At 32.9% G+C, this 22,893-nt stretch overlaps 3 protein-coding genes and 1 long non-coding RNA gene across 5 annotated transcripts; 3 read left to right on the forward strand and 1 right to left on the reverse strand.

Annotated features, from left to right (window-relative positions):
* The first annotated feature begins 52 nt into the window (after positions 1-52).
* Positions 53-3,583, forward strand: LOC102587825 (replication protein A 70 kDa DNA-binding subunit D-like). Its single transcript, XM_015309597.1, has 9 exons — positions 53-240; positions 677-962; positions 1,055-1,145; positions 1,290-1,423; positions 1,500-1,578; positions 1,660-1,794; positions 1,935-2,092; positions 2,178-2,301; positions 3,479-3,583. Exons 1-6 carry the CDS (start codon positions 97-99, stop codon positions 1,685-1,687), a joined length of 762 nt encoding a protein of 253 aa, XP_015165083.1. The 5' UTR covers positions 53-96; the 3' UTR covers positions 1,688-1,794; positions 1,935-2,092; positions 2,178-2,301; positions 3,479-3,583.
* Positions 3,584-7,515: 3,932 nt separating this feature from the next.
* On the forward strand, positions 7,516-9,198 carry LOC102602609 (dof zinc finger protein DOF2.4-like). Its single transcript, XM_006349449.2, has 2 exons — positions 7,516-7,666; positions 7,855-9,198. Exons 1-2 carry the CDS (start codon positions 7,616-7,618, stop codon positions 8,926-8,928), a joined length of 1,125 nt encoding a protein of 374 aa, XP_006349511.1. The 5' UTR covers positions 7,516-7,615; the 3' UTR covers positions 8,929-9,198.
* A 7,326-nt stretch (positions 9,199-16,524) lies between these two features.
* On the forward strand, positions 16,525-19,941 carry LOC107060969 (uncharacterized). 2 transcript variants are annotated; one of them, XR_001473672.1, is made up of 3 exons: positions 16,525-16,726; positions 19,580-19,702; positions 19,851-19,941. It is a non-coding gene; the product is annotated as an uncharacterized lncRNA (long non-coding RNA). The 2 variants fall into 2 exon arrangements; XR_001473673.1 differs by having other exon boundaries at positions 19,783-19,875.
* On the reverse strand, positions 17,658-22,585 carry LOC102602947 (WD repeat-containing protein 44-like). Its single transcript, XM_006349450.2, has 7 exons — positions 20,556-22,585; positions 20,128-20,218; positions 19,873-20,030; positions 19,620-19,671; positions 19,454-19,533; positions 19,274-19,367; positions 17,658-19,189 (listed from the first exon to the last, which is right to left on the reverse strand). Exons 1-7 carry the CDS (start codon positions 22,200-22,202, stop codon positions 18,519-18,521), a joined length of 2,793 nt encoding a protein of 930 aa, XP_006349512.1. The 5' UTR covers positions 22,203-22,585; the 3' UTR covers positions 17,658-18,518.
* Between the last annotated feature and the right edge of the window lie 308 nt (positions 22,586-22,893).

Consider the following 22,893-nt stretch of genomic DNA (forward strand, 5'->3'; position numbering starts at 1 on the left):
CCATGTTGAAAGGACACTAAAAAAGAAAGGACTTTGACTCAATAGTCATGCTATCCTGCAGATACTATTGTTCGGTTAAATATATTTCGTACAAACATGGTACTAAGATTGAACATCGACCAAATAGAATTAGCAACACGAGATTGGATTTGCAAAGTTCAAATTGTCGAAATCGGACACCCGCGAGAAAGTGCTGCCAAGAAATGTACATTCCAAAATTTGATTTTGGAAGATGAAGAGGTCAGCTCATTATTATATTTTATCTTATGAATATTCTTCTTTTTCTTTTTACCTCATGTGAACATTTCTCTTTGGTTTTTGTACGAAAAGCAATAAGGAATGGTTCCAAAAGTAATACAAGTTGTACCATATGTGGACCCGCTTCATTAAATAAATAATTGTACCTACTAAATGTAATACTACTTTTATTTATTTGTTCTTCTCTTATGAAACAAGTTGTACTTGAAGTGTTCTTCTTCTTCTCTTATTCCCAAATTCTAATGTTGCTTGAATTTCTTTTGCACCTTTTTCATCTACTGTAGCACTTCTTCGATTTCAGGTGTGTTGGATACTCTTGCATGTGTTTTCCTTTTATTATATTTTTTGGGTTCTGCTTTGGAATTTCTTTGCATCCAAATAAGACCTAATCTCAGCTTTCTATAACTCTTACTTTCAGGAATGCCAGATTAAGGAAGTTATGTATGCCGATGAAATTGAGCAGTATGCAGATAAGCTTACACTCATCAATACCTACCTCATCTCTACTGCAAAAGTCAAAGTCTCGCCAACTTCATACGGCAAGCCAAAACATAAATTTTACTGGATTCTTGACAAAGAAACAGTAATTGAACATATCAAACCATCTAATGAACTTGAGAAACCACTTCCACCACCAACCAAGTTGAATATCACAACCTTTGAGCGCATTCCTCATATGATAGTTGATTCTGTTGCTGAAATTGGTATATCGATCCTAATAGCTACTATCAGGCTAAAATATACATGTTTACTGAAACACACACTTACAACATTTCATTATGTATTATATAACCAGATATACTGGCAATCGTTATTCGTTGTGGTCCTCAAAAATACGCAGATCGCAGTCATCATAAGTGTCGAGAAATTACCCTTTGTGACAATCAGTAAGTATAAGATTTCACCTTCTATTTTCCCATTTTCTGAAAATATTTTGAATGAGTAAAGACTTTTTTGATTTGTTTGATCGGATCATCAGTTATGGTCTGGGCGTTATCATAGTACTTAGTCTTCTCTCCTCATGTTCTCAGGAAAAATCAGTTTCTCCTCACTCTATGGGAAGATTTTGGAGAAATAGAAGGAAATGAAATTGCAGCTAAAATGGCAACAGAGGAAGATCTGATTGTAATCCTCGGAAGGAGTATAGGAATCTCTACTTATCAAGGTACACATGCGCTGAACTTTTTTCTAACATAATTTTAGATAATAACAAAACATTAAACAAGCTATGTGTTATACAGGGTTGTCACTGCAGACTAGGTTCAATTCCACAGTATGTGTGGATCCTAATTACCCACAGGCAGTAGAACTGATCAACTGGTACTCACATTTCATCATTATTCTCTAGCTTTAATTTACATGTAAACAACCTACTAAACATATTATATGTTATAACAATAGGGCAAAAGAAATAAAAAAAAATTGTTAAGTCGTGCGTCAGAGCAAACCTCAACAAGCTCATATGTCTCTCCCATGATAGTGACTCCTGTTGGCCAACAAGTTATCTCTATTGCAGAAATGTCATCAGCAACTTCTGTAAGTCATACTTGAAGCTGGTCATTTGAGAGTATGCTTATTACTTTTCTCATTGTCTAGATTTGGCTAAATAATAAAAACAAATTATATTTACTCATGAGTAATTTAACACGTATTATGTATATGATATTTTCCGACAGATAGGACTATTCTATGTTGAGGCAGAAATGGCCATATCATATGAATTCCAAGAGTTTTGTGTGCTTGAATGCTCAGGATGCAAACAGAAGAAGCGCACAAAGGATAGAAAGGCTTTTGAATGTCCAAAATGCAATCGCAAAATAGCATTAGTACCTCGGTACTATACTTTTGACTTGTAAATTACAGTTTGTACAAAATATTGCGTATATTATACACAAATTTTAAACTTGCCATGATTTCAGGTGTATCTTTCAAATTGATCTTATTGATGGTACTGCTACAACCACAACATCTATCTCTGCTAAATTGGGAGAAAAATTACTCTCCATGACAGCGGAAGACATATTTGACATAACTTGCGCTAAGGTGATCTCTCATTCCCGCTGGCTACTTATACACATGTATTGTCACAATACCATATATCTTGAGCAGAAATAGTTTAGCATATATGCTTAGTTCTAAAGTGTTTGTTGTAACTCTTTACATTTACAGCGGCAATCATTGTCTCTTAATCATGTCCATCAGATGTTGTCAAACAAACTATTTCAAATTCAGCTAAGGAAGTCATCTTGGGGTAGCTCAAATAGCACGCATGCAACTTTGTCCATTCTTTCCTACATGGAAAAGGAACATACTCCACAGAGCACTATTGATAGGAATTCTAAAAAGATAAGGCCTTTGGAAATAAGTGAAGGTGGAGGTGATGACAACAACTACTACAGCTGGTTCTTCAAATGCGACGCCCGAAAATTTGAACCACCCACACCAACCAAAAAGGTGTAAAAGGTCAGTCTACATCTGACTTTCACACCAAACTATAAGTCACCATGATTAACAATTCCAAATATTTAGAAGTATTTCAAAAAGTTGTGGTAAAAATAAAAACACAGTTTTAAAAACTAAAGGTGGAATCATTGAGGTATTCGAAGAATATTGTTCATAATGTGATCAGTAAGTTGCGCAAGTCTTTTGAAATCCACGAAGTATACCACTGCAAGAATTTACAACCCACTACATTTTTCTCCCTTCAAATTTATCATTCATTTGGAATTTCAAATTTGTTTAACTGTGTTGGATTTTGATCATTCTGAGTTGGATTACTAATGTAATTAAATTCCTTTATAGGAAAGAAAGTATGGAGAATGAAGAATCTGAATTAGATTATTTTAGTTTTAACAATTGAGCAGCTTCATTACTTCAGAGTTAGGACCAGCTCTTTGGGCAGTGATCTGTGTGTGTTTCTCAAGTTATTAAGCATTCAAATGTCTTCTATTTTTAGGGAAATGCATTATACTAATTACAGAGCTGATCACAAAGAGATTCAACAGGGAATCTATCACTTTTATCATGATTCCATGACTTTCTATTTGATACCTAATGAGCATATAAGTTTAGCTTCAAAGTTTTGCTTCTGAAAATTCCATTTGCTCTTTTCCAGTTACTGTACTAAAAATGTGCCAGTTTGGAGGGTAATATTTAAATTGTTTTGCTATGTGTTGCCATATTTTCAGTTTCTAACAGACTTTAAACTGTCTAATTATAGGAACTCCCTCACTCCATTTTGTCACTTTTGCTTAATAGGAGGAATAAAATGAATCAGTCTCCCTATGCTATGGTTTTTTGAATGAAGAAGATTAGCTACTAAGAAGCGAACTCCAGCATCCTCTACATATGATAAACAATGACATGCCATTCTTATATACCATAACTGAACTAAAACATCTGCTATATTATTTTGGTTGTATTATATTAGTTAGTATTTGCAGATCGTTCAAATCAACATCATACTGATGTCTGTTGTACATATTCTGAATATTTGTAATATTATATAATATAATATAATATATGATATTAGAATGTAAAGTGAGCTTTCAAACCAACAAGAGAATACTCAAAAGAAGAGAAAAGAGAGTCCACAATAATAGCATTAAGGCAATTAACTACGTTCAAGAAAGGGTATAGGAATTAAATATTCATTCCCTCATTTCATACAAGAACATACAACATCAAAAGAGGAAAAAAGAAATGTACAGTTGATGTTTGTCATGGCAACATTGGAAAGTCCAGAAGTTGTGAAACCACTAGAATTTGAATGACAGATAAAAGCAGAATGTTTCCAACAACGTCTGCAACATTCTCCTTTCCTTTTCTCTCAACATTTAATTTCTTCTACTTTATAGATGATTTGTTATTGTGTACAATTAATAGATTCAATAAGCATACTTTGTTCCTTACTTATTACGTCATCCTTTTTACTATTACACACATAATTTAAATAAATTGTTTCCTTGTAATTTGTGCTTTATATATTTTTCAGCAATAAAATTTATCATCAACGGTGAGCACATTTATTATGTTGGGCCCATGCTGAGCACGGGCCATCCCCATCTAGTATATATATATACATTTTATTGAGGTGTTTGTAATCCTCAAGAATCACTAACAATAAAATGGGGGAAAATAATTATTTTATCTTGAACTTCTAAAATGATAAATAATTTAAATAATTATTGTTAGAAATCATGACAGATAATTTGAACAGAGAAACAATAAGCTTAGCCTATAAGGTGAAGATAAAGGTCAACGGAGCTAGGGTATTGCCCTATTTGAAAAGGATTCAGATGAACCTCTTTTGTAAAATTATACTATTATAAACTTTTAACACCTATCTCATTAAATTACTTAAGTAAATTGAAATGGATGTCCCTTTGAGGGAAAGTATTCCTCCAATTCTTTTTTAGTCATAGTTCAATATTTTTTTCTCAATTGATTTATTTCTCCAACTAAACTCAGTTGTGGTCCAGTGATGAGACTGCTTCACCCTTAATCAGAGGTTTCAGGTTCAACCCCTGGGTATAGACAAAATCCTGTTGGGAGCCCGAATACCGAGTGGGAAATCAAAAACAAAAAAAAACTAAACTCAGTTGTGTAAATTTTCCTTCTGAAAGGGCATTTTTCCTATTGGGCCCTAAATGTCCAATGGGCCTATTCTGTCAGAGCCTGTAGGCCCATCTTGTTCTGTTGCCCAATTTTGGCCACCCCGTGGATCGGAATGATGGTCCATCTAAAACTTGCAAGGGTCATTTTCACTTTTGTCCTTATTTTTTTTGTTCATCTTTAATTTATGTTCTTCGTAACTAAAAAAAAAAGTCACAAGGTGTATATTTATATTTTTGTATTTTAATATTTCATATATTATGTTTAAATATGAATTTTGTTTCTAAAGAACCTATATCCCATTAGGTGTAAATTGATTGCTAAGGAAAAAATAAATGAAAAAACAATCATATTTAGGACAAAAATTATAGATTAGTTCATTTTAAGGCAAAATGTACAATTTCGTCAAATTGCAAGGAAGTAATAGACTGAGCTCGACTACAAATTTACGCTGTATGTATCTATCTATCTCAATATATATTTATTGAAGTGATAAGGGGGATGGTAGTTCGTTCAGTCTATCCAGCAAAAGCTTCTAGCCGAATACTTCTATACTCTCCTATCAATAACATGTCTCTCGCCTAAATAGAGGCAAAAGACCTATTCAAGATCAACATTATGATTATAAGGATCATAATAGTTCTTGAACCAACAGAAGATGAATTGGGACGAGAAGTCCAGACACAAAAGAATACTATTTCATGATTTGATTGACCTCAGACTGAACCATTCAATAAATTAGTAAGCGTGCCCGCGCAATGCGCTGATAATATTGAAGTATTATTTCTAAACACTTTAAATTGTGATGTTTTGTTCGGGCATGTTAAATGATATTGTTACCTTAAGAGAAGTCCAACCACCATATTGTTCCTCAATAAAATATACTCTTATTCCACATCCCGCCTCACCCAACCCCATATCACCCATAATAATCTATACAAATAGAGACAACGAATCATGTTTTAAATTCGCCCTGAATAAGATCATATTCACACACATAACTTTAGCCTCATAATTTTTTGTACTACTAACTATTTAGACAGAATGTCTGATTCTATTCACTTTAGAATGTGAGGTCCCAACTCCCCATGAAGGATTATCCTTCTCTTTAATTTCTGTACCACTAATTTTATAATATATGTCACATAACTTTTCATTTTCACAAACTATTATATCCCCCCTCCTCTTTTTAGTGGGTAGGGGCAGGTTTTGAGGGGTGGGGGGGGGGGGACGTAGAAAAAGTTACATTTGATTTGGTCCCTCACAAAATTGAGAATATTTGTCTAAAGCACCCAAGACTGGCCTTTTTTCTCAAATTAATTAATTCATCACTTATAGTTTTAATCATTTATCTTGGGAGTAACATTTTATATCCTATAATTATTTTATTGTATTGGTTTCCTCGCTAAATAGAATATTCAGAAAAGTAGTAAACTTAACTTTAATTTTAAGATGCACATAATACCAGCATAATATATGAGCCATGTAAAATTGCATGCAAAATATTATTTCTATTGGATTGTATTATGAATGTTGTAGGTAATTAGATTTAGCAAAATTATCTAAAGACACATAAATTTCATCGTAAATGTAAAATACTTATACAAATAAAAATGCGGGAGAGATAAAAAAGATGCAGGATCGTTTGTCTGTTTGGCTAGTCAAGCATGGGATAATTCATAGAACTTTGGGCTTTGATTACCAAGGAATAGAGACTTTACAAATAAAGCCCGAGGATTGGCATTCCATTGCTGTCATTTTTTATGTATATGGGTACAACTATCTACGCTCTCAATGTGCCTATGATGTAGCGCATGGCGGGCTGTTAGCTAGTGTGTATCATCTTACGAGAATAGAGGATGGTGTGGGATCAACCAGAAGAGCTATGCCTAAAAGTATTTGCCTCCAGGAGGAATCCTAGAATTCCGTCTGTTTCTGGGTTTGGAAAAGCGTGGATTTTCAAGAACGAGAATCATATGATATGTTGGGAATCTCTTACGATAATCATCCACGCTTGAAACATATCTTAAATGCCTGGAAGTTGGATAGGATGGCCCTTACGTAAGGATTATATTACCCCATTTTTTTATGAAAATACAAGATGCTCATTGAATGATAAGAAAGCTATTTCCACTTAGACAATTTCAGATATTCAAGGATTGCACATTTTGTTATAGATTAAGATACAACAAAATTCGAAAGTTTCTTTTACTTTCTTAAATTTTGTATCAAGACAAAATTAGATAAACAAATTGAAATAAGGAGAGTATCCAATCTTTCATTGTACGATCATCGTCACACTATCATTCGTTGCATAACAATTCCTGCGTTATTAATCAGTGCATAAATATTTTTCTCTATGACTAATTTTTTTCTTAAATGTGAACCAAACGACTCTTAATAATAAGCAAGGTAAGATTTAATAATTAAGAAGCTTAAAGACTAAGTAAGCAAAGATCCTCTTGAATTCTTAAAAAGCAAAATAAACAAAACAAAAATAGACAAGTGAGAAATAAACCAAGTACCTAATTGTATATATGTACATAATTGTATAAAGTCCTTTGTCCACTTTATTCAACCTCCTTACTCCTTATATATATTCTCAATTCTCTTTAGCTTTATTCTCTCTTGCTTTCTCCCTTTCTTTCTTTCTTCCTCCATTTTGATGTGATATTCTCCACTAACAATATCCCATTCCAAACTTTTACAAAAGTGAATTTTACATTATTCAAGAAATTAAACTATGGTTTTTTCCTCTATTTCTGCTTATCTTGATCCATCCAACTGGCAACAGGTATGTTTTTTTTTTTGAAACAATAATATGATGATTCTAAATTCTAATGTCAATAGCTAGCTTCTTGAACAAAAAAAAGTAAAGAATTCATAAAAAGATAAATATTCTTATTCAACTTTTATTTGTATTTTAACTTCTTTAAATTATTTGTAGCATATACTAAACAATTTTTTTAATTCATTTTTCAGCAAGTTGGATATAGCATCCCAAATCCTCAGCTTCTATCAGGACTATCACAACCAACACCACCGCCGCCACTAGCGAGTACTACTCCTCCTCCACCACCACCACCACCTCCACATCAGCCTCATCATGTGGGTGGTGGTGGAGGTTCAATCAGACCAGGCTCGATGGCAGATCGAGCCCGGTTAGCAAACATACCAATGTCAGAGGCAACTCAAAAATGCCCTCGTTGTGAGTCAACAAACACAAAGTTTTGCTACTTCAACAACTACAGCCTCTCCCAACCTCGTCACTTCTGCAAGACCTGCAGAAGGTACTGGACGAGAGGGGGCGCTTTGAGGAGCGTCCCCGTGGGTGGAGGCTGTCGTAGGAACAAAAGAAGTAGCACTAGTAGCAGTAGTACTACTACTATTACTAGTGCTAAATCCAGCAATAATAATAATACTTCCAAATCTCAAGCTACTAATTCTGGTTCCACAAGCAATAACAATAGTACTTTTTCTAGTCCATCATCAGCAGCTAGTTTATTAGGTCTTATGAACCCTCCAATTCACCCTCTACGTTTCATGTCCCCGTTAGGACAATTGACTGATCAACACTTCACCCCAAACGAAATGAATTACACATCAATTTCTTCGTCATCACCAGCTCCAATCGTCATGGGAACAAATGAAAACATGAATTTTCAGCTTGGAATGGGTAGCAACTTAGAGCAATGGCGGCTACATCAACAACTAGTGAACCAATTCCCTTATAATATATACGGGGGATTGGATTCATCTCTTGCTTCTGGTTCTGGCTCTGCCTCTGGTTCTGGGCTTTACCCTTTCCACCAGGCTCATTACACATGTAATGACGCGGGTGGAGGTGGTGTCATAAGCCAAATAAGGCCCAAAGTTTCTAACCCTATGTTGACTCAGCTGGCATTGATGAAAATGGAAGACCACCAAGATCATGTTGCAAGTATGCCACGTCAGTTTTTAGGAAACGAAAACTGGCTGAGTAATGGTGGTAATGTTAATTGGAATGAGCTTTCCGCGAGTTTTAGCTCTTCTTCCACTAGTAATAATGTACTATAATTACTAGTAGATGAAATGTTTAGAAAAAGAGCCAAAATAGTCGCGGATCGATGCTGAGTTAACACTATCTTGCTTTTAGTCTTGTATTTCACCTTCTTTTCCTATGTCGATGTTAGTCATTTGGAAGCTGACAATTTTGTCAGCAATAGTTTGTACTGTAGAAGGAATTCATATGTTAGGAAGAAAAATTGTCTCAAAACCCTAGAATCTCTAGTTTTTTTTTTTTGGGGTTATCTTTCCATTTATTTGTAGTTTGCTTTGTTTTATAAATTTATGTTGAATATGTTTTGGAGAATGGATGTACTTTTTTGTAGTTATTTGTAGTAGCTTTATGTTAGACATGAAATCTACATTTTAATTTCTGAGTAGATATCTTACAGTAATCTAATATAAATCGTATTGATATATAATATTGTCTTAACTAATTTTTTCATAAACTGATCCATGAAATGATACAAAAGATATATATTCCCCTTAAAATGCATGTATTGAAATGAGTTTATCCAGCAAACATTTCCACGATTAATTATGTATAATATTGCTCATTTGAGTAGTGTTGATTGTCTATTGCAAGTTTATGATCGTCTAGTGCATATACAACTTTTGTTTATATGTTTTGCTATTTTGTTATCATTACTTTTCTTTTAATCCTACTTTGATTACATTTTTTTTATATACATTTGTTTATTGCGTCCATAAAAATTCTTACATGTCTAAGGTAGATTTAAGATCGTTTTCATCAACCTTAAAACAATTTTTTATTTGATTTTTCATTCGAAGTCTAATATCACTACTTTAAGATCTGATTAATTTTTGAAAAAATCACTTGAGAAGGGTAAAATATTACTCCCTATCAAATACCAAAGACAACTTATATTCAGAATTTTAGATTTGATACCTCTTGTCAATTAAGGAAGAAGGGGCAACTAACGCCCAATCACAATCTTTTATGGTGGTGACTATCTTTGTTATTATTAATGTCTCATATTCTTTTATACTCCTATTTCGATTAATTTACCAATAGTATTAGTAATAATTAGGGAGGAAAGATGTTCTTTTTGAGATATTTTTAATTATTAATAATTATTATATTTCTTACGTTCCACAATAGTTATCCATCATACTATTTTGACTTGTTCAACGATACCTATAATATAATATATAATACCACTTCTTATTATATAAATTTTTTAATATGTAAATTTTGATTTCAAAAACATTGAGAATCTAAGTAATTCTTTTACCCAATCCATATACTTAGGGCTCGTTTGATTGAGAATAAGTTATTCAGAAATTAATTATTTTGAGATTAATTGTCTCAAGATTGTTATTTCACTCTTAAAATGTGGGATAAAAATATTATTACAATCATGAAATAAGTTATTCAACAATTTTATCTCAACTAAATATGAAATAAACTTGCACTTCAAAATAATTTCAAAATTAATTATCCCTTATTTCTCATACAAAACGAGCCCTTGTCCTTTAAAATTTCCACACAAATGACACGAAGGGAGTACGGCATTAGTAGTAGTACTTGAAAAATTCCAATTTGTTACTTTTGTCCAATTCTAGGAATTATTCTTAGTAAATCTAGCTTAGATCTAGAGGGTATATAATATTCATTTTCCCAAGAAACTAGAGTCATGTTCCCAATGCTTGATTCTACTAATTGCAATAATTTCAACAATGATTTCTTAAACAATTTTGTACTAATCATGATTCTATAATGATAAATTTGATCATATAATTGGTACTATTTCCTCCCTCCAATTTTACTTGTATGGTGTATAGGAAAAATTCTTTTGGCTAAAAAATTTGGTCAGAATGAAAATATCGCCAAAGACTTTAACAACTCTAGATAAAATGTCGGTCAAAGGAAAATTAATTGTCATTGAATCTCTCTTTTATTGTAGTGCTACTTTCTCATTTTATACTACTACTACTAATCATGAGAAGTGACCAATAAGGATTGTGATGGAATAATAAATATTCCTTCATTTTTAACCAAAACGTTTTAGATTTGAGTCCCTTTAGATATAGAGTCATCTTTGTTAAGAAATGTTTTATACTCAATGTAAATCTTTCTGCTAATCAAACTTTCATATAAATATCGAACACCGACAAGAATTCAATAAAAAAATTATGAGAATCGAAGGGAGCGAGTTATGCACACAGTACCACCCACACATACAAGAATATTGGGACAACATTCTTAAAAGACACCAAAATATGCCCACCCTGTTACATTCCCAAACTCCGAGGTTTCTGTGTTTACTGTACTTTAACACCTCACCCAAAATAATTCTGGGATTCCGTACCTAATTGCCCCAACAATCACGCTAACGATTTGATAGTTTCTCCTGTAACACACTCACTCCATTCACCATAAGCTTTTATGATATAATTAGGACTGCTTCATCCTTAATTACGAATTTAAATTTTTGGTGTAAAAAAATCTTGTTGAAGAGCGTCATTTCCGACTATGCGATTCGACATCAAACGAAAAATAAAATAAAAAAACTTTATCATATAACATACTCTAGTATGATAAATTAATTTTCATAGAGAAAAATGTAACTATATAATTGATAAAATCATATAACTAATGTATAATCTCTCTGTATATATATATCGATTAGAAATTATAAACATTGACTGTCGAAAAATTGCCTCAACAGGTCGCAATCACTAGTCTTAAGTCTTAACTCTTTTTATATGCTAAATGGTCAGAAAATTTGGCAAAAAAATTAAAAAATCTATAATATCTTTTTTATTTTAAAATAAATGATCTTTTTTTCATTTTTTAATTAAAAGTATTAAAGTTAAAATGGTAAAAATATTCAAAAAGATAAAATAACATAACATAAAATATATTATTTTACCATTGTGACTAAATTCTGACCAAATTTTCTGGCCAAAAAGATTTTTCCAAATTATAAATAAGGATGAGGTAAGCAGTCAAATAAAACAAGACTGAAACGTGAATGACAGGGTGGGTTGTTTCTGATTTGTTGGCACGAAATTCGAGAAGAGTAGAACAGTCTTTAAATTCTTCTTCTTCTTCTGGCTTAGAGATCCTTCTTTCTTGATTTTGATGAATCTGCCTGACTAACTTGCCATATGGGCACTGCATTATATTGTTGCTTTTTGTATGTATTCTTCATGCTTCTGACAAAGAAAATATATCATGTTTTCAGTCTGGTCCACACACCATATATATATAGTCAAACTTGATCAATTGTTTATTGAGAAAAATTTAGAAATAGCAAATCTAATAGATATAATAATAAAGCTTTATAGTTATAGTTTTGATAATTGTGTTTTATAGCTATAATTTAGTTTGCTATGGAGGGTGTGGTTTGTGTATTTCTGTTCGTTTGTATATTTTGCTTGCAAATATACAAATATGATAAGTATATATAAATTCTGTATTTATATATTTAGGAATTTTTCAAAACTTCATTTATATATTTCGCTTGCCAATATATTAACAGAGTAATTTATTATGAATTTTTCATAAATTATATCAAATAGCTAGGGTAAGCATATACAAAATTCTAGATTTATACTATCAGGTACCAAATTATACAAATCTGGCGAATTATACAAATCAAGCGAATACCAATAATTAAGAAAATAATAGCTACAAATTACAACTTTCTTAAACTACAACTATAGTACCTAATATAGATTAAATATATTCTATTCTGCATGTTTTTCCCTCTAATATTTACCTTAACACAAAAATTATTAAAGAGAATCCATGGTGCACATTTAACTAATTTATTCTTTAGTTTTTTTTTAAATATATATATTTGATTAATTAACAGGTTTTCTTATTGGGGCAAGAGACCAACGTCATGCACCCATGTTTGTGCAAATGCTTGAAACCTAATTTATGCATGTGATCAACAAATTAAAAGATTTTGACACTAACAAAAATAACCTTTAACGGTAGTAAATATAAATATTACTAATAAAGAGTGTTTAAGTCTTTATCGATATTAGTTAATTATCATTGGAACCAATATCATTATAGGCTTTAGGGACATTCACAAATAATAATTACCACTAAAACCTTTTTGGTATAGTGTGAGTCTCTCCTTTTAGCAGGAGGATCGAAAAGACTTTTATTTGCTTAACTATATTTTCAATACGTTTTTTTTTTGTTTTATCATGAGTTTGATTTGTTTCTCATGGGAAAAGTATAGATAGCATGAGATTCAATTTCTGAACTTTAATAACAAACTAAAGTATGCGATATTTTCATCTAAAAAACTTTGCTTAAGTTATTTTGGAATAGAATATTAAAAAGTAATACTAAGAATGATACATATATTGGGGTAGAGGAAATACTTGGTATATATTTTTCATTCAATCGAAAGTCTATTGAAAACATAATTTTTAGTAATGAAATAAGATATACATGTTGTAAATCATTTTGGTGGTTAATGGATGATCATAGCTCCTTGATTAATTTCCTCTTTTATAAGTAGTAATGTTTTTGATAATGTGGTCAAATGGATGACCATAACTCCTAGGTTTATTTCCTCCTTAATGTGTAGTAATTCACAAGGTTTAATGTAATGTTTATGACAGTTGACACCCTTTGGTATTCCTCAATGTAATCCTATAAATAGTGGTGTTGAGAATAATGTTGAATACACTTGAAAGAAAGAAAATTATCTGATATTGTTCTTCTTGCCTTCCTCTTTATATTGTTCTTTTGTTCTTAAGTTTTACAACAATACATCATTAGTTGCAATTTTACGTCTTTAATTTTCGTAAATAATACTCACATACAGGGCCGGAGGTAGCATATACTTAGGGGGTTCATCCGAACCCCCTTCGGCGGAAATATTACTATTTATACATGGTTAAAATTATTTTTTAGATATGTATAATAGATGTCGAACCCCCTTTCACTAGTTCGTGTATTTACTTCTCAGATTTTGAACCCCTTATTAAAAATCCTGGCTCTGCCACGGCTCACATAAGCTATATATGTGAATAGAATATATATTAATTTTGGGGGAATTAACAATGTACGCATCATAACACACGATGACAGTAATCTAAAATAGTACTCCCAATTAAGGGAGTCCTAATATAAGTATGTAACAAATCCCAATATAACTCCAAACTAAGTTTGCAAGTTCATAAAAATAAAAAATATGACTAGTAAAATTAATCAGAAAAAATATAAGTAGTTTTAACATTTGAATCAATCATTTTGATGGAAATTTTCTAATTTGATGTACGAAATATTCCCTAAACATGCATACCGACAAAGAAAAGCCACACATTTTTTAATTTGATGTGCGTTTTTTTTTCCTATTTTAATCTTAACATTAATTATTTATTCTTAAAATCTAAAATCATGCATCAATTAATATGTGTATTGTGGTGAATTGCTCATTTTAAGTACTTGTATTATTTTTTAAGAGCTTTCAAAATTCAAAATGGATAAATATACATGAACGGAGACAATAATATAAATTAAGAGAGATTAAGATAAATGTAAAAAGAAAAAATTCAACAAAATAGTTGTGTGTACATGCAATGCATATATCGATATTATATTAATAGTTATGTATGTATCTATCAATATTGTATAATCATGTATATATGATGCATAACTATGTATTAGAAATGTGTGTGTATATATATAATTATATATCAAAGATATATATATATATACATTGTTTATACAAAACATTCACATATAGCCACTCAAAAATAGCCTAATTACTCTCCATAGCTATAGTTTGATAATTACAATTCGTAGGGGCAAAGAGTGGGAGAGAGGTGAATTGTATATGTATATCGGTTAGATAATTGTATATTATACATATGCATTTGTATATATGGCAAGCGAGATTAGGAAAGGGAGGAGAGAGGCGAGCGAGATTGGGTGAGGGAGGAGAGAGGAGAGCAAGACTGGGAGAGGGAGGAGAGAGGCGAGCAAGGGAGGACAATAATTTGTATAATTCGCATCTCGTTTGTATAATTCGCAGGTACGTTTGTATAATTCACGTGTTTTTGTATAATTGAGTAATATAAAGTCTGGAATTATACAAATATAATAAAACTCGAAATAACAAATTGATACAAACATAAATATATGAACTTTAAACAATTATACAAAATATATCATACAAATTACATTATATAAATCATATTATACAAAATCCAAAAAACTACACGTTTTAAACAAACTTTTAAAAAGGTATACACAAAAAGATTGAATGTATATGATGACAAAACTTAAAAAATCAAAGGAAATCATCGTCATATACAAATATAAACAATCGTATACAAATACAAATCAAACAAAAAAATTGTTAGCTGTGAATTATACAAATGTGGCGAATTATACATATACAAACGTGACTAATTATACAAACTCAAAGTCATCCCACGTAATTAATGTATAATGTTAGTCACGAGTGGTAATTAAGCAAACTATAGCTATGATGAGTAATTAAGTACTATAAGTTTGCTTAACCACGTAATTTTTCCTATTTTTTTATACCTATTTTATTCAATTCTAACTAACTTAAATTTCTTCTACATAATTCCAATTTAATATATGAGCTCCTCTCAATAATTTGAATCTTTCAATATATACATTATTTATGTAAAATGATTCACATTTACAATACATCAAATTTTAAAATTTGAGTTTGAATCTCTTCAATAACAAATTAATATAATCATTATTACGACGTTTTAAGTTTCGACTGAAAGACCAAAAAATTAAAATAAATAGGAGTACCATGTAACCATCCAAAATTAAAAGTTGTAAAAGTAAATATTCCAAAGCTTTCACATAAATAAGCACTTGCTTCATTTTTGTTCTGCAGAATTAATACAAGAGTCGTCTTTGTTAGGAAACATTTATTCTTAATATTGGACTTTCAGCTCGAATCAAGATTTAGTTGGACTTCAAAGGCTCCAATATAATTGTCGGACACCAAATAAGAAAATCAAAAAAATATAATATATCAAACATCTATAAAATGTACGTGAAATATGATAAAATATCTTAATAGATGTGTCAAGTCCATATACAATAACTAATACTCCCTCCGTCCCATTTTATGTGGTACCATTTCCTTTTTTGTCAGTCCCAAAAAGAATGCCACATTTCCTTATATGGTAAGTATTTAAAGGTACAATTCCTCTTTTACCCTTGTTGGGCCCATTTAATCTTAAAAATAGTACTCCAATACATTTATGAGGAAAGAGAAAAGTGAGTCTACTTTTTAAAGGGCAATTTGGTAAACATTTCAAAGTATTTATTTATTTCTTAAACTCTGTGTCTGGTCAAATGTTGCCACATAAAATGGAACGAAGGGAGTAGTTTTTATTAAGTAAAAATGAACCAAGAAGTTTATTCTATAAAAATATGATAAATAGATTGAAATTTTCATTTTAATAAAATATAATAAAGAAGTTATTTAAATTAATAGATAATTTTTTAAATAAAATATCAATGTGATATTTTTGGTTATAAAATAAAGTTTGACTATTCTAAGTTGAGTTTATCTCTAAATAAATTTTGAAAAATCATTAAAACTTACATTTTTCCGTTGATGTCTTTTGAGAGAAAAGAAATATTTCTGCAATTGAGATTTTTGCATACATATTTTAATATTTTAAAATTATCAATTTTATTTTGACTTTATTTCCAAAAATAAATAAATTCCAATCTCCTCTTCACTGAAAAATGAGCTCATTTGAATTAGGGAAAATAGGCAGATTGAAGTAAAGCACGCCGGCGACAACTTGGGTAATTTTCTTCACTTTCCAATGCTTAATATTTTGTGTTTCTTATGAATTAGTAACTTCTTTATGTATTTTGTAATTTTTTAGTTAAATTTGGGGATTTGCTTTGAATTGTTTTGTTGATATTAAACTACTCGTAATTTTGGGATTATGCTTAACAATAAGGTTCGGTTTGACCATAGATTTCAAAATTGAAACTTGAAAATTTGAGTTTTTGAAGCTGTGATATGTCTTTTACTTGAAAAAAGTTTGAAATTTTTTGAGTAGAAATGAAATTTCTTCAAAAACAGATCAAATTTCGATAGTTGAAGGTAAAATCTATGGGTGACTGCTAGCTAAGTCCATTGTTGATTGTTGAAACAGGTAATTTTACTAGGTAGCTTAAATCATAGCAGTTGCTGAAATTTCTGTCGTATACCGGGTAACTTTCATTGCCATGAAAGTTGCAATGTGTGTGTTAACAAATTTGAATACACATTTTATTGTTTTCAGTACTAGGTTCTGGCCAAGGTAAAACACATGCCTTCAATGATAAGCATTTTTTTGAACTAGCATTTGTTTCTAGTTGAAGTTATCTCTCTATAAATTGGTCAGTGTATAGGATGGGTTTTGCTTCAATAGTGATCCAACATTTCTAATACGATCATAAGTTTCGCTGAATGGGATGACATTGTCGCAATGTTACAAAAACTAAACATTAGAAATCCTGCTTATCATAAAAAAGGAATACTGAAAGCAAAAATCACAATGGTCCTAACTAGCACCTTAAATCCATCTAGGTGAGAACCATAATCAAGTTTTCTTTTTACAAGAACTTCTGAGAAGAGCTTTTCTCCTTACCTTAACCTTATTTTGTGGAGATAGAGAGTGTTTTTTGATAGACCTTTGGCTCAACTGTAGCAAATCAAAATGGTTATGTAAAAGACAATAGGATAGTGAATAAAACATGACAACTAATATGGAAAGCAGTACAAAACATTCAGTAACAACATCTTAATAATGCGGTAACAAAAACACAATCGATACAGAATGGTTACAAATATGAAAAGGACACTACATATGTAAGGCTAATACTACGACAAACAACGTGCTTCCCTAATGCCATGTTATTTGCATCCCCACTACTCCCCCTGGCTCCCATTGCCTCTACTTCTCCCCTATCTCTGCGCTCGAGCGGGGTTTAAGCCACCCCGTTTGATCCTCGACTGGTCAAACCAAGTCTTCTTCTTCTTCTTCCTCTTCCTCTTGATCTTCAAGTCCATCACCATAAGCTTATGTTGGACAGTTGGGTAGTAGGATTTCACTTGGTATAACCTTGCAGTCCTTACAAAGGCCTCTATCCTCGTTCCTTAAAGAGTAGGTAATCTATCTGAGTCTTAGCCACCACAATACTGGAGGTAACCAAGTGATCCTCCTTCTTCGAAAAGCTCAAATTATCATGTTCTAAAAATTTGTAAGTAAATGTGTTAAAATCTCATGTATCGAACTACTGATTATATACAGCAGCGGATCTGCTGACACTTACAAAAGACAACAGAGCTTTACACAAAGCAAGTTCACAAGCCAAAAATGCTTAATTTCTTGTAACATTGAACAAAACTGTGACTAATTGGTGTCTAATCTAAAATGGTACCAAAATCGCCTGTTTGACATCATAGACATTGGAAACGGAAGGCATACTCAGCTTGACCTTGACTCTACTTCTTAACAACTATAAAGAATAGATTGCATGCCTAGAAATGGGATTAATGTAGGCAGCATTTTTTTCTCAATTCACAAAGTTGTTTAGTTAAGTGTCAAAAGAGATTGTTCGGACGACTAGCTTTCAATGGCATCCCGAAGTTTTGATAGACTCTGATTTCCCCTCCCGAGCTTGCTGTCACAATTACCATGCCCCATGCTGTGGATTGGATAATGTTATTTCCTTGGTTGTTGCTACCATCAAACCTGCTGGACGAAGACACAGAAGGTGAGTCGCCATCTCTGATCGATGGAGAACTCGATGAAAACGATTCACTAGCACCAACTCCAGGATCTGTTGGAGATTCTTGAGCTGAGTCCTCATCTTGACAAGTTTGGATTTTTTCCGCTGCACTGTTTTTCTTGGCCGGCAGAGGTGGTAAATTCCTCTTGCTATTTGCACCAGCCGAGTTGTCTTCCCTCGTGGGAGAGCCACTGATGGGAAGTGGAGGTGGTGGGGAACGTTTCGAATCCCTTCTTGAATGTATCTGATCTGCAAGTGGTGGCTGATTCTTTATACTGCCAGGCCACGTGATGGCAACTGAAACATCTTTACATGGGAAGTGCTCGTACGATTGAACATTTACTACACTTTTAGTTTTACTAGTTGCACTTTTAGGTTCTTCTCTCTTCCAGATATACACCTGAGAGTCTTCACTTGCACTTACGATATACTTCCCATCTTGACTAAATGTAGCTGAAATTTGGCTGCTTGTATTCCGTAAACCTGATGCAAGATAATAGATCCACAGTTTATGTACACAATAACCCATTTCAAGCTCTCCAAGTGATTATATTTTAGGGAAAGTACCTTTAAATTTATGGGTCATTTCCGATCCATCAAAAATTCTGACACGAGAATCAGCTGAAGTTATAAGCACTTCTGCTGGATTCCCTGGAGCAAACTGGACATGAACAAGTTCAGGTCTTAGATAGGTCTCCTGCAAAATAAGGTTACCTAATGAATAGTTGATATAGAAAAGAGAAATACCTGAAAACCAGTGACTTTTTTGGCTACGGACTTCTTTTTGGGTTCGAGTTCAAAGCTGTCCTTTTGTTCCAGCTTGCATTCTAAATCACAAACACGTCGGAAGTTAACATTCACATTTCTCTGCAGATTATCACTTTAATAGAAACCTATGCAATGATTTACTTACCAGAGGTACTGTACATGCGACAGCTCCCTTTATGTGAGCCAATTAAAGCACCCTTCAACAATGGAAAAACAAAAACATATCAGGTGATACAATTCACCTTTTCTTAGAGAATCACAATTGTTCTATTTCTTTTGTTGATTCTTCTAATAAGTTGATTCTGAAGATAGTTGTGAATGCTCTCTAATATGACTACAATTGATGGTAAGTTGTTTTTGGCATGTTGGAAACCAGTAAAAGTTGGATATATAACTACCTCGCCATCAGGAGAGTAGCAAGTAGCAGTAACCATTTCATGAAGATCTGTCCAGTCCACAACTTTCCGATCAGATACATTCCAAATTCGAACTTTTCCATCCAGTGAACCGCTGATAAAGTGGTCGTCATCTACTGGATTGAAGTGTATGCAGGTCACTGCCGCACAGAGATTCATCAGATGTAAAAATGTGTGATGGTAAATTTAACACGGGAGTTGATTGATGAGTAGCTACAATGTAACGTGGTATCTCACCATAATCGTTATGTGCAAACATTTTTAAGCAGGTCTGAGTCTCGATATCCCATAGCCTGACTGTCTTGTCCATTGAGGATGAAAGGAGTTGCTGCATCAAAATTTCATCTAGCATGTCAAGTCAAGATTTCACTGGAATAATCTCCTTATCAGATAATTCCTTCTTGTTCAGCAATTGACATTTTATCTCACTCCATTTCGTTTTATATGATGTAGTTTGACTGTTGTGGAGTTATATAAATAAAGAAATACCTTTGACACATATCAGTAGTGTGTAAATGCACATCCCTATGTCTATAAGAGCATGTCATTAAGGATAATATGAATTCTTAGAGCTAAGTTTATTGTAAATATAGAAAGGTATCGTTCTTTTTGGTACAGATTAGAAGGAAACGGAGTAGTAAACTGATATGAGCATGAAAACTGACCTGAGAACTTGACCAAGATAGGTCCAGGACATCATCTTGATGACCACTGAAAGTGCATACTGGTTTGTCTGAGAGAGCAAATACAATTTCAGGTACATTTACATACTCTGGAAGTGAGTTTCCCTTCTTTTTATTAGAAGTCTTCCCCTTTTTCCTTCTTTCTGATTGCATATTAGTCATAACTGGCAGAGGTGGACGATCCGAATTACTACCAGCCATTGGTGTGTCACTGACAGAATTCGGATCATCGGATTGTTTTGTAGACATAACATCACATTCTTGCACTTCCCATACATGAATCACCCTGTCTTCCCCTGCAGTTGCTAGATACCGACCATCCGCGGTGAATCTTATGGTCCATATGGAGCCTTCATGAGCTTGAATTTCCTGACACAATTGCAAAGCTGTGAATTCTTTGTGAATCTTTCCTTGCTGCCGCGCTTTAATCCATTGGGAGGAATTCTGTTTCTGTTTCTGTTCCACTAGTGCAGGTATCTCAATTTCTTTATCAACTTTTGACATGCTCATACTATTTGCAACTCCTTTTATGTTCTTCAATAGAGCAACTCCTGTTTTCTTGCTATATCTGAAACTCTTGCTGAGATACGCATTTACGTTAAGTTTTCTTTCATCATTTGTTGAAACATTTGCACGGCGCATCAGTTCCTTAACAACAGGTGAGTATCCCACAGATTTCTCAAATTCCTCCATGGAAAGTTGCTTCCCTGTTTGTAGATCACTGAGCTTATTCCACATTCCCTCTTCATTGGACTCTTTAACAATGAATTCATTTCCAGTGTCCAGATTTTTTATCAGGAAAAACGAAGCAAATCCCGAATCAGCATTTCCATTTGGCAATGTGGATGATGGTGTTTCACCTCCATTTTGTGGTGATGTAGATTTACATGTTCCCTTTTTATGCGGCACCATTACAGCAGCAGAATTTGTATACTGGCATATTCTTGTAGCTGGTCCTAAAACTCCTGAAAATGTCCTGGTAAGACGTTGTTTAGAAACGTCTCCGAGTAACTGTTCTTTCCTTTTCTTGGTATTTACGGAGAAAAACTCTATGTCACCGTCTGATCTCGACCTGAGCAGCAAAATTGGTGGCGAATTTGAAGCCTCTGGCTCTTGTTCTTGTTCTTGTTCTTCCTCTTGTTTAATTAGCTCTTGATTGGAAGGACTAATCTCAACTTTTGGTATGGAAGAATCTTGACATGTATCAACTTTTCTTGAAATGGCTCTCACAACTTTAGCACTTGTTAGCTTGAGGAGTTCCTTACTACTTGTCAACCCCATTCCCTGGAGTAAGCGTTTTCGACGCTCTTTAACATCTCCTGGTTCAGCCATCCACATGCCGTAGTCTTCCATGACAATAGGAGGAGGTGGAGACGGAGAAGGATTGGAGATGGAGACGGTTTTTGTTTTCGCTGTCCCCATCTCAAGGCCTCGGAAAGTATTCTTGATAGAAAGTGAGGCCGAGAAGGAACGTCTACTATCCTCAAATTCGACCTCATCATCTGACCCCGAGGACGCCAAGTCTTGGGGAACGACCGTGGAAAGGCGGTCGTGGGACTCGAAGAAGTGATCATCGTCATCGTCTTCTCCGAGACCATCCCAGTTTATAGTCAGCGTCCTGCGATACATTGTAAGAACATTTAAGAAAATCAAATGTTAGATGGGAATTATTGTATTGTTGTTTGTTTGTTCATCATAGAAAATTGCTAGGGAGAAGAGAGTGGGGAGAGAAGTGGAAGAGAGAAAAAGAAGGAAAAAAAAAGTAGTTATGTTTGTGTAAAGGAAATTGGATGGATTGTGAAGAGGGAAAAGGAAATGGTCAATGGAGGGTCTTTTAGTTCTCCTCACGTCTATGAGTATCATGTTACCACTCTTTGTTGTCTTTTTTTTTTTCTTTGGTTTCGATATCTGTTTTGAGATTTTGATTAATTCGGATTCACACCATATAAGACTCGAAGCACTTCTGATTAAATGAGAAAAGATCTTTGTCTATCTAATAAAAGTGGACGGAGGTTGTATTATTTTTTGGCAAATGAAAGTCATGACTTTTTCCACTGTATCAAAAAATCAGCACAAATATTAAATTGAATTTGGCATTTGACTTTAATCATTTGAGAGGCACAAAGGAGTTCCACCTTGGTAAAAACTTATATTACACTTATTATTATCTTATATAAAATAATTCTTAATTATCTTAGGTTATCAATTATTTAATTATACATATGTAATACTCTTCTCTAATTTCTTTAACCCTAATGGACAGTTCACATTAGTATGACTATATATCGGAGAAAATGACAAAAATGGTCTCTTATTGTGA

Source organism: Solanum tuberosum, unplaced genomic scaffold (assembly GCF_000226075.1).
Source record: "Solanum tuberosum cultivar DM 1-3 516 R44 unplaced genomic scaffold, SolTub_3.0 scf00106, whole genome shotgun sequence".
NCBI classification, from domain to species: domain Eukaryota; kingdom Viridiplantae; phylum Streptophyta; class Magnoliopsida; order Solanales; family Solanaceae; genus Solanum; species Solanum tuberosum.